Source organism: Petromyzon marinus, chromosome 10, assembly GCF_048934315.1.
Source record: "Petromyzon marinus isolate PM22_M1 ecotype Great Lakes invasive population chromosome 10, UKy_Petmar_22M1.pri1.0, whole genome shotgun sequence".
Lineage (NCBI taxonomy): Eukaryota > Metazoa > Chordata > Hyperoartia > Petromyzontiformes > Petromyzontidae > Petromyzon > Petromyzon marinus.
The window spans coordinates 12,913,010-12,925,018 of record NC_133676.1 but is presented as its reverse complement, the minus strand read 5'-3'; the positions used below and the strand labels follow the sequence as shown (position 1 = coordinate 12,925,018).

The 12,009-nt window shown below is 47.3% G+C and overlaps 2 protein-coding genes across 3 annotated transcripts in view; one reads left to right on the top strand and one right to left on the bottom strand.

The window, feature by feature from the left end:
* NPHP3 (nephrocystin 3) overlaps positions 1-1,162 on the bottom strand; it is a 58,595-nt gene extending 57,433 nt beyond the window's left edge. Inside the window, exon 1 of one of the 2 annotated variants that reach the window (XM_032951170.2) lies at positions 1,080-1,162. The gene's annotated coding sequence lies outside the window, so the exon portion shown is untranslated. Of the gene's footprint in view, positions 1-898; positions 1,053-1,079 lie in introns of those variants that run through there. The other variant, XM_032951172.2, reaches the window with a different exon arrangement.
* Positions 1,163-8,330: 7,168 nt separating this feature from the next.
* The window catches only part of LOC116940872 (uncharacterized), a 78,078-nt gene continuing 74,399 nt past the window's right edge, over positions 8,331-12,009 (top strand). Inside the window, exon 1 of the mRNA XM_032951175.2 lies at positions 8,331-9,272. Within this exon, the coding sequence (XP_032807066.2) occupies positions 9,182-9,272 (91 nt within the window). The 5' untranslated portion in view covers positions 8,331-9,181. The remainder of the gene's footprint in view (positions 9,273-12,009) is intronic.

Sequence of the window (12,009 nt, the reverse complement as noted above, 5' to 3'; positions counted from 1 at the left end):
GGGCCGGATGCTGAGTCAACGCACGTTATGCAACGTGCATTATGCGAGCCCTTTGATCTTGTCCTTCCTGCCTATTGTGTTTATTATTTTACACTGTCGCTGCAGACACATCACGTGGTCGTTGACAAGGGGGGGGGGGGTCCAACTCGTAGCTTTGGCCACTAGGGGGTGGTCAAGGCACCCCCCCCCCCTGCCCCCACACTCGTTACGCGACTGGAGACAGGGCCACCAGTGACAATAATTAGTGTAAGTTAGGGGCCGTCCATAAATGACGTCACGCGATTTTGGACGGTTTTTGACCCCCCCCCTCGTCACACGGCGTCACAAAAAGTGAGACCCCCCCTCAAATATGACGTCACAAAGCTCTGCCCCCCCCCCCCAAAATAAAACATGCTTCAAATCGTTTTAAACAATTGTCATTGTAGTGCGTATTTAATGTGGCGCTGCACTCTGATGTTGCAGGAGAAAACATTTATTTTAAAAAAGTCTATTTAATTAAGTAGAAAGTGTTGTCTATATTTATTTAAAGTTGCGCATTTTGATGTGACGTCACATTTCTCACCCCCCCCCCCCTCTCGTCACATATCGTCACAAATGTCTGACCCCCACCCCCAACCCCCCCTAGGTGCGTGACGTCATTTATGTACGACCCCTGTATTAGAAGTAGTTAAGTCACCCCGAGTCCTCCTGAGCGAGGTCGCGTTGACTGCACCACGCCGTGAGGAGCACGGCACGGTACCTGTGGTCACTGCATTCACTTCCGCTCAACTGTACACTGCGCGGCGGGGGGGAAACTAAAAACTAAAACAATGCCTGAAACAAACAAAGAAACACTGAGGTTAGTTAGGGTGACAATCCCAACGCGGGCGAACACTTTCCAGACGACGCCAACCCGTACCAAGTCAAAGACGCGCGCTAACCCACACGCGTGCACAAAGAGCCACACAACGTGGTCCGACAGCTACAGGGCGACACGGCAACTCCGCCAGTGTGTACACGTACACACACACACACGTGTGTGTACACACGTGTGTGTGTGTGTGTGGGGCCCTTGTCTATCACACCCCCTCTGGGATCACCTCTTCATCGCCACGAGAGGATGACCACGATGATGACATGACGACACTTCCTGCGGCGTGACTCCGCCACCTCTGTCCCCCCCCACCTCCGTTCACTCCCTCCCCCCCACCTCTGTCCCTCCCCCCCACCTCTGTCCCCCCCACCTCCGTTCACTCCCTCCCACCCACCTCTGTCCCCCCCACCTCTGTCCCCCCCACCCACCTCTGTCCCCCCCACCTCTGTCCCCCCCACCTCCGTCCACTCCACCCCCACCTCCGTCCCCCCCCCACCTTCGTCCCCCCACCTCCGTTCACTCGCCCCCCACCCTCTGTCCACCCCCCTCCCACCCCCCACCTCCGTCCACCCTTGCGTTCATAAATGACGTCACGCACCTAGGGGGGGGGGGGAGGTTCAGACATTTGTGACGATGTGTGACGATCTGTGACGAGGGGGGGGGTGAGAAATGTGACGTCACGTCAAAATGCGCAACTTTAAATAAATATAGACAACACATTCTACTTAATTAAATAAACATTTTAATAAATGTTTTCTCCTACAACATCAGAGTGCAGCGCCACATTAAACACGCACTACAATGACAATAGTTTAATGCGATTTGAAGCATGTTTTATTTGGGGGGTGGGGGGCGGGCAGAGCTTTGTGACGTCATATTTGAGGGGGGGGGCCTGACTTTTTGTGACGCCGTGTGACGAAGGGGGGGGGGGGTCAAAAAATCGTCCAAAATCGCGTGACGTCATTTATGGACGGCCCCTAAGGGGCAGGTCAGAACGTAACAACAACAAACAATGGAAAAGCATGACGAGTGCAAAGCGTAGGAAAATTAAGAAAATCATAACTTTGCTTTTTTGTTTATCTCACCAGGTAAAGCCCACTGGAGCTACCAGCTTATTTTTCAGACGCGAGCTGGAATACCTGGGTATTCGGTATTCCAGGGAGATAAAGGTGGCCAGGCATGGGCGCTAACCACTCATCCGTAGGGTCCACGTGTAGTAGCGTGATGGGTGACATGGTACGCACACACAGGTGAGACAGGCGAGGTGTAAGAAGCAAGACTGATGAGGCGAGGACAGGTGAGCGGGGCGAGGTTTTGCATGCCAGGGAGCTCTGCCTTCTACGCCAGGTGGCGCTAGAGATCTATTTGCTGTGCCTGGAAGCGGTTTAACACAAAATCGTACGCATTTTAACGCCTTGTAGCAGGAGGCTTTCGCGACCAATGTCATCCACAAGAGTGTTTTTTTGGGTTAGATCGCGTAAATATATAAATGTGTCGTTAAAACCCGCCACCACCCGACACAGCCAACTTGTAAAGGTTGTCACGTAAACAGAACATACCAGGTCGTCACAAGTACAGCACACCGGTGTTTTGGAGAGCCAAGCCATAACAGCCAGATTGGCTGTCGCCTGATGAAGCTAGTTGTAATTACTGGCGAAACGTCGTACTCAGATTGTAAATGTTGTGGCTTGGCTCTCCAACACACCGGTGTGCTGTACTAGTGACGAATTGGCCACGTTCTGTTTACGTGACAACCCTTACTAGTATGGCTGTGTCGGGTGGTGGCGGGTTGTAACGACACAACATTTATAGATTAACGCGATCTAACCCAAAAAAAACCTCTATTAAAATCGTAGACGTTAACGCAAGCTCTACTGTCCGTTTAAAGCGCAACGAATGCGACGCAATACGAAGTGTCCACATGGAAATACGAGAATTGCTTATGAGGCCAAAGTGGGTTTATTGTGTATACACGTACGGGTTATAATTTACAATCATTAACGCCCGTATGCTTTTCTTAACCTAGAGGAAACGACTGGTAGCAGGGGCGGAGCCAGGGGGGGTGACGGGGTAGACAATTGTCACCCCCGACAAAAAAATAAAAAATCGAAAATCTGAAACATTCTGCGTGTAAGTGTACGACACTCGGTCTGGCGGGCTCCGTGCAACTGCATTGTCAGAGTGTGTCGCCAACCGATGGCGTCTAGTTCAACAGCCTGACTCTCTAATCATTCTTGAAATGAACATTTGTTGAATGTCACCCCGGGCTGAAAATCCTGGCTCCGTCCCTGACTGGTTGTATTTATATCTAAATGGTCACTTTTTTTACTGAAGGCCACTTAGAGATCAGCCTCTTGAGAAAAGGTTATTAAAATTAACTCCATTATTTTCATCCGTCATCTATCCGCTGCTCGATGAAGGTCTCCCCCTCATAAACTAATATCATCACTCCGTGGCGGTACGTTCCGTTCTCCTTTCGGGCGTGTTCTCTCCTTTAGGTGACATTCCGTTACCAAATTCGTCCATCGCCCATCATCATAAGCATCAATCCCTTCTAGCCACGGTGTGCCCTGCCCAATTCTACTTAATTGTATTCAAATGTCGCTAGGTACATTGGTATGCTGCTGCTTTTCACGATCACGTTCATCGTCGCCATCATTATTACTTCGCTTGGACGGCTGGAGTCCGTTGCTTTGATTTCGCGCTGACCTCTGCTCTTTGGCCTCCCTATCCCAAGCATCACCGACCAGCAGCGGACGGTGGCGTTGGCGATTTGATGGTAGCCCACGATAAGGCAACTCAGGGCTGCCGCGAGTTCTGTCAAGTTGGTGAGGCGGCGTCTACCCGATCTGCAGACTGACCTCGTCAACGGCCAGTGTTAGGACTCCATGATGTCAAATGGGAGAACCTTGGGGGCTTTATTAGCGGGGGTAAATTTTACCACCGTGCGAAATGTGAATGTCTGCTTAACACCTCCGATTAGCACGGTTGGCTACGTACGGTGCGAACGAAGTTCAACATACATACATTAGAACAACGTCCTGAAGTCCCGTAATGTACTTGGCATCTTTGTTACAGTATTAATGCACACCCGAAAATGTCCGTGAAATTTCACGGGTTAAGCCCCCCCCCCCAAACGGACTAAATTTGTCTTCCTAAGATGTGCATGTGAACATATGTGTGTCAGCATATGTGTAGTGGGGGAGCGGTAGTGTAGTGGTGAGCACGCTGCGCTACGAACCCAGCGACCCGGGTTTGATTCCCACTCACGGCCGACACCAGTGACGATTATCTGAACCGGTCCTGGGCCTCTCCCAGGTCCACTAAGCCTCAAATGAGTACCTGGTGTGATGTGTAAACATTGCTACTAGGGAGACAAAGGCCGCTGGGCGTGGTGTTGGCCACCTACCCCCTCGTGTGCGTGCCAGCCTTTATAGGTGCTCGCTAACAGCACTTGCCCCTACAGTCTGTTAAGGCTACACGGGGGATCTTTGTCTTGTCTTTGTGTCAGCATGTGTGAGCATATGGGTATGTGTCTATGTATACCGTCTATTTTCGTTTCGTTTTTCAAGCTCTTAAAACCATGACTCATTTGAACGAACGTGTGGACTCGTATCTATTACAACTGTGATAGGACTGATTCTGATCATTGCTGGTCGATTCATGTTTTGGGCCTTTGCTCAGAAATTGTGTAAAAAAAGATATGTGTTAGTATAGTTGGTGAGCGGTGGTGCAGTGGTTGATTGCATTGCGCTATGAAGACGGCTGGACCAGTCCAGGGATTCCCACCTAGCATTGGAGAGACAAAGGTGGTCAAACGTGGTGCTGGTCACATTGCCCTCTCGTACCCTTGTTCCGGCCTACATAGGTGCTCTCTAATATATAAGAAATACGTATACGATCTACTTTTAGAAGCCAGACGGAATAACCTTTAAAAAGCTATTATTGGTCAAAATCGGATGTCGTCAGGAATAGCAAAGAACTGTTGATTTAAAAAAAAAACAGAAATCTGTCAAACTGCATTATCGTTCCCTGCGTTTGCATCCTATTCCGTCTATTAAATAAGACACAGCGCCCAATCCAACCAAGCAGACTTGCGGATGATTAACTTCACCTCGCTGTAGGTCCAATATGTACTACATCATAACCCAAAATATATTCTGTGGAATATTTTTTTTAATTCCCTCGAATCCCCTTTTAAAGGAAAAAAAATAGAATTGCACGAGAAGTAGAACTACAAACTATGGAAAATATTAAACATTGCGTCTCATTGCATAGCCGTGCCCTTTCGAGGAGGCGACTTGGAAGAAGTTGAAGTGAAACTGTCCACGCTGAAGACGCACTTTGCCTCCGCACGCTTTCGTCTACAAATACAAAGCCGCTCGTCTGTGAGCAGCGCATTAGGTTGCGGTGACGTTGGAGTGAGCCGAGGCTGGGAATCGAACTCAGGTGGGCCGGCCGGGGTCGTAGCACAACGTGAACCGATTCTGCTGACTCCCCGAACGCCTTCACCGACACGCACTGACCGGCGTGGTGAATGCATGTATAAAAATAAACCCTCATCACCAAACACGGTGTGGTTTTCATCCAGCAGTCGATTTAAAAAGGTCTGCAAAAATAAGAATATGTGAATATGACGTTTATAAAGATGAACGGAACGTATAGAGAGGTTGAACAGAAGCAAAATATACGTAAGTGGTTAAAGCTATATCGTAATTAAACATTGGTTAAAGCACATGCTATGATTGCTTTACACAGTACATAATTATTCCAGCACATCGAGGTAACATACACGTACCCCTGGAGGAGGGGAGGAGATTTGAGTGAAATAGGCTGTGAATTGAACTGAAATGATCGATTGCCCAATAGTAGTGTAACTATAGATCGGTTAATCGATTAATAGAGATATTTAAACTCCGAGATAACGTGCATCGAATCGCGCTTATTCAAATCGACGCTTTAGATTTACATACGTTGCCATGGAATACTCTCAAGCTTTTCGAGGCCGCTACATTCACCACAATGTTCACACACAAAAATAATCAATTGTTGAATCGAGTCGCGCGACTTGCGTGATTGAGACAACTCAACTCATTGAATATCACCCCTCGAGTAGCAACACCAAATCTCAGGGGTTCAAATGGTTCAATGTGCCGTGGTGGGGTGGTGGAATGAAAATTGGGGTTTAAAGCAGCAAAGCGAATGCACGAACGAATGGTATGCACGTTGAACTTATTTCTCGCCGTACGCCGGCAACCGAATGGCAGAGCGCACGCGAGTGGCCTCCGAGGGTCTGTGTTTCAACAGGAGCCAGCCACTTCGTCTGGGCATGAGCAGCAACAGCAGCAGCGGTGCTCTCTAGCCTATTGAGTTTCGGCGCAACGCGCGTTGCCAGACCCTGTCGACTGGACCACGTTCCGCACCGCTCCATCTGGCTCCTCTCCACCAACAGCATACAAGCTCAGCGTGCGCACACGTAAGGAGCCGTCGATAAATGACGTCACGCACCTAGGTGGGGGGGGGGGGTGAGAAATATGACGTCACGTCAAAATGCGCAATTTTAAATAAATATAGACCAAACGTTCTACTAAATTAAATAGACGTTTAACTAAATGTTTTCTCCTACAACATCAGAGTGCAGCGCCACATTAAATACGCACTACAATGACAATAGTTTAAAGCGATTTGAAGCATGTTTTATATTTTTTTGGGGGGGGCAGAGCTTTGTGACGTCATATTTGAGGGGGGGGGTCTGACTTTTTGTAACGCCGTGTGACGAGGGGGGGGGGGTCAAAAATCGTCCAAAATTCGCGTGACGTCATTTATGGACGGCCCCTAAGCGCAATCACTCGACAAGAACGAGCGCCCGCCTTCGCTTTGGTATGCGGACCTCTGCATTGAAGATAACGGAACGCGATTGGGAGGGGGGGGGGTGGCGGCGGCGGAGGTGCCCATTGTTTGCAACTAAACTAAAGCTGTGTTATTTACCAGGTAAAGCCACCCGGGAGCTATGAGCTATTTGTCAGAGGCCACACGTGACGATAGCGCATAAAAGTGGCGTATATCATCGTCGTCGCCGCCGTAACGCGTGGGAATTTAAAATAGCAGCCAAATACACACATCTTAAGGCATGATTTTAAGTGTGGAGGGAAAAACCGGAGGATCCGGAAAAGAAAACAAACACGCCGCTACTGTGAGAGAGAACACGCGAACTCCAAATGTACAACTTGGCATCGTTAGGGTCAGGATCGAACCCACGACCTACGACTGCGCAGCAGGGGAGGGATGTAACATCTTGGCATCACGGCGCCCCTACTCATACAACCGACATGGACTGAAAATGCAATCGTTGTTGCTATTATTTAGACCAGGGCTTAAATTCTCACTGAACATGTTCAAGGTCGCTGATAGATTGGAGCAGGCACGGAACTAGAGAAGCCATAGCGACGGGTATACTGGATGCGGTGTGCCGAGTGCGAAAATAGTTTTTTTTCCGGGTCGCTCACCACGGACAAACGCGGCTAAAATTGAGTAATCCCTGTTCACAGAGCCATGTGTCAAGGGACTGATGGATGAACGCCCCTGATGTTGAGCCGTGTCCGGGAATCGAGCTGAGGTGGCCGGGGTCTATAGCAGGCTCGCCATACCAACGTGAGTATTAAATTGTCAGAGTATAGTACACTTAGCTCGTCGTCATCTGTAACATAATACCCTCGTCATTAGATCATGGTGGCATTAACGGAAGCTTAATTCCGCAAACCAACAATGTGCATCTTTATATTTGGGAACATTAGATTGTAATAGTGATATGATACCAATAATAATGGTCGTTGTACATCCACTGCTGGATAGAGTTTCCCATCGCAGTGTCGGTTATGGGGGTGGTTTGACCATACTTCGCCACCATAGGCAGTGCAGGTTGGTGGTGTGCCGTGCCAGCCTTCATATGTGCGACTCGCTTACAGCACTTGCCCAAAGAGTCTGGAAAAATGCTGTGTATTTGTATAGGTGGGGAGAGGACCATGATATCCATATATTTAGTGTATTAATAATACAATTTAACATGTAAAAAATATATACCATAAACCACAATTATGTCTAACTCTAAACTCACCACATATTACGTTCAGACTTGTAGGCAGCACGTGTTTGCGCGTGCTGCATACAAATCAATACACGTGCATTCTCATTTCTTCTCTTAAAGCAAGAGACGGGGTCATTCATTATTCACTGTGTCACACGCGGATATAAATACCGAGCAGCGTAATGACGGCGCACGTCTGTTTTCACTTAGAGGGTGTATAAAGGTATTTTATAACGGCCAGCAATGAGCCTTAACCGCACCACCACCGCTCCCCCAGCCTGCACGGAGACTCCAGACTTCGGGAGGAGCGGGAGGAGGAGGATGGAGGGGGGAGGAGGAGGAGGGGTTCCTACTTCTCTCCAAAAAACGTTGTGAGTGATTTTTTTTGGGGTGGGGAGGCCTGGTGGTGGTGGTGGTTGTGGTGGGGGTGAGATTCTCACTTCCCATTGGTTTCTCTCAGCCCACCGGTTACCGCCCCCCAGAACACTTCTCAATCGAACGAGTTAACGGGTCCTCCTGATGAGACGTATGCGCAATGAAGCGCTTTAGGGGATGTGGCTCGAACTCCGGCGTACTTATAGGTTAGTCGCTGTTAGTTGCCTTTTGGCTGCTAAATAACCGAGCGATGTCACCGAGCTGACTGCAGCTCCTTGTTGTTGTTTTTTTTCCTCCCCTCCCTTTTGTTTGGTTCCAATGCTTTCTCAGCGAGCCACATTCCGCGCTGTAATTCATGTAGCTAAGAAGTGGCTGACAATGTGAAATGTAAAAGCAGTCGCGTTGCTTCGTTCTCTCACGCTCCTCCGCCTCCCCTCCCTCCTCCTCCTGCTGCTGCTGCTGCTCCTCCGTCCGCCTCCTCCGCCTTCACGTGTCATTCTCTTTAAAGCTGAGAGCAACGTACAGCGCAGCAATTACCGAAGTCGCAAGACACGCACTTACAGACAACGGGGGGCAGTAGTGCTGGTTATCGCCTGGCTCCTTCAGCCACGGCGCGGCTGCTAGGACTAATTTACGATCCCGTTCTTTTTCCGTGGGAGTGTGCGTCTACAGCTTTCAGCTTCTCGCCAGTCCAAGATAGTATACGTGCCGTCAGAGGAAAGGGGTATTTGAGACATTGTTGAAGAGCTAGGGTAGCAGGGGAAGTTGGAGCAAGGGCTTGTAGTGGCGGGGGGGGAAGTCTGCTGCTGGCGGATGGGGTGTTGGAGGAGATTCGCTCTCTTTCTCTCTGTCTGGTGGACCCGGCTTGGATGTTGAGAGGCGACACATGGCTTTGGAGAGAGCGTGGCCCCGTTGAGAGTGCAATGGGGGCGAACGGCAGCAAACAGGACAGCGACACGGGTGAGTGGGCACACCAGTATGCCTTCGTGGGCGATGTCCGTTTGAACTTCACTCACACGGTGTGTGTGTGTGTGTTGATTGATGAAAGTAACGTTGGCTATGCACCTCTGATGTGCCGTGGGCATTCATGAGAGAGAGAGAGGGGGGGAGAGTAACACGGGATGCACAATCGGTGTTAATGAAAACGTGTGCTGGAATCCCAGCTGATATGGGAATGGTTGCCGAACGCTCGTTAATGCTGTTGGTCAAACATCCCAATGCAGGACCCTCCTGAAATATATCACGAGGATCAAGTGAGGCATTACTTGGTGAATAGTTTACAATATAATTAGCAATGTTTATGTATGGCGTGTACGTTTAATATTATACTGTAGGTGTGTTTTAAGTGGATTTTACTGCACGTTTGCCAATATGTCAGACCCAGCATACCTGGGGTCCATGACTGACTATGGTGCACTGATGAGCTCCAAGAGTACGAAGCTACTTTATTATTTTTGTGTTGTTCAGTTCCAAATTAAAAATGTTGCCTTTGAAGTTATTTCAGCTCAGCCTTGTACAAATATATTTTCATAAAGTGATTGTTGATTTACATAGCATATCATTTTAACACAAAACATAACTAAAATATAACATTAGGAGACAAGGCTAATGTATCACCATCTCTCTATTAAATACTAAATAAATACATTGTAAATTAACTTCATACATTATATACATCTGCCAGCACTCGTGTTCACTGTGATTTGCACTGAGCAATAACTTATTATACTGCACATGTACTTTAAAATAGCCTTAAGTCTGGCTCAAGGTCATTCACACGTATACCAACTAATTTCCTTATTTGGCGGTAAACATACCCAAACAAGGACATGGGGAATGCAAAGGTGAGTTCATAAGTTTCGAGGTCAAAATTCTGTCCAATAAAATACACCCTTGCGTCACGTTACACTTAATCTAAGGCTCCACCCCCTCCGTTTAAGCCCTGATCTCACAATGAACACGTTGGTGTTGAGGATCTATGTTCCTCTATATATAAAAAAAAATTCTAAAGAAAATGTTAACCAACCCTGGTATGTGAAAACGTTTATCTCAAGGCTGTTGCGTGTCACTGTCCACGCACGTGCAATCGGCGTGGCTGGCCTTGCCACAAGTCTTGTGTGCCTGGAGGTTAAAGGTGCCCAGACAGGCATGCTCTGTGGCACGCTTGTCCCTGCATATCTCACGGTCTCTCGTCCAGGCTGTGCCTGTCTGTCTTCATATCTGAAATAATCATTAACGTTGTTGGGGAAAATAAAAAAATGAATAGATACGCAGACAATATGTATACTTGATATGTCTGTCTCTCCACGTAAATAAATACATCTTTCTTACACAATCCATCAGCCCAACGAGCTTCTGGGAATAAGTGCATCGTTTGGGCAGCATTGATTCAGCACAGACAACTCTGGACAAGCAGACTTTGAAACCAGGCCAAGTAGACGTACAGGAGGCATTGTCTGCTCGCCGATTTTGGCTTCATATCTGTTCTTGCGGCGTCTAAACTTTTATTTCCTAATTGTTGAGCCGACTCTCTTGCTAATTAATAATTTCTTCTTTAAATCGTTGACAACTTCTTTATGTCGTCCCCGTTTCAACGTGGGGTTTATTCCAGGAACTCGTTTATCTGAAGGAAAAATCCCGATATCCAGACGAAGAGTTATAAGATTCAATGAACATTTTCTCGGTTAATGCAAAATATAAACAGTAGGATGCATGTTATTGTGTTGACTTTGGCAGAAGGTGTTCCTCTTGGATTTTATTATCCACGTTTATCTGAGCAAAATAACTTATATCAGCGGTCAGTTTGCAATGAAAGTGCTCTTTGATGCACGTATGCGTGTGTCTGTGTTGCACATCATAGCATGATGTACTTGCATGCACGCACACACACACACGTATAATGTAAACGTAAAAAGTTACCTCCGCTTGTGAGAGGTAAGTGCACTAACCACATTAAGGACCGCTCATACGTCAAGCAGGATATTTAATCTCAAACAGACATCTTTAAAAAAAAATTCAAAGGCCTGATCAAGATTTGCGTTTCTTAAAATGGAGCCACACTTTTAGATTACACTTTTAGATTACACTTTTAGATTACACTGTTAGATTTCACTTTTAGATTACACTTTTAGATCACACTTTTAGATCACACTTTTAGATTACACTTTTAGATTACACTGTTAGATCACACTTTTAGATCACACTTTTAGATCACACTTTTAGATCACACTTTTAGATCACACTTTTAGATCACACTGTTAGATTACACTGTTAGATTACACTGTTAGATTACACTTTTAGAAATTGCATCCAGCTTGCATGTCGGTACTTTTTATGCACACTCCTCGGTGCAGAGGAAATTCTGGAATTTCTGGTGAAATAAAAAAAATAATTCACATCCACAAGTCTCCCACTCAGCACTCTGGCTTACAACTACTTTCTGACCATTACTAATGGTATTTGTCTAAGACAACCCACAATAAACGTGGCCTGATCTTGTTAGGTCTTAGAAAATAAGCGGGATGGTTAGTACTTGGACACGTGACCACCAGGGCGTTCCAGGTGTTGCAGGTGTGTGACTGCAAGGTGTGGACGAGATACCGAAGTGTGGAGTACAATCCTCTCGCGTGCATTGTGGGTTCTCTCCAGGTATCCTGGTTTTCTCCCACATGCCAAACCACGAATAAATGAGATTGGT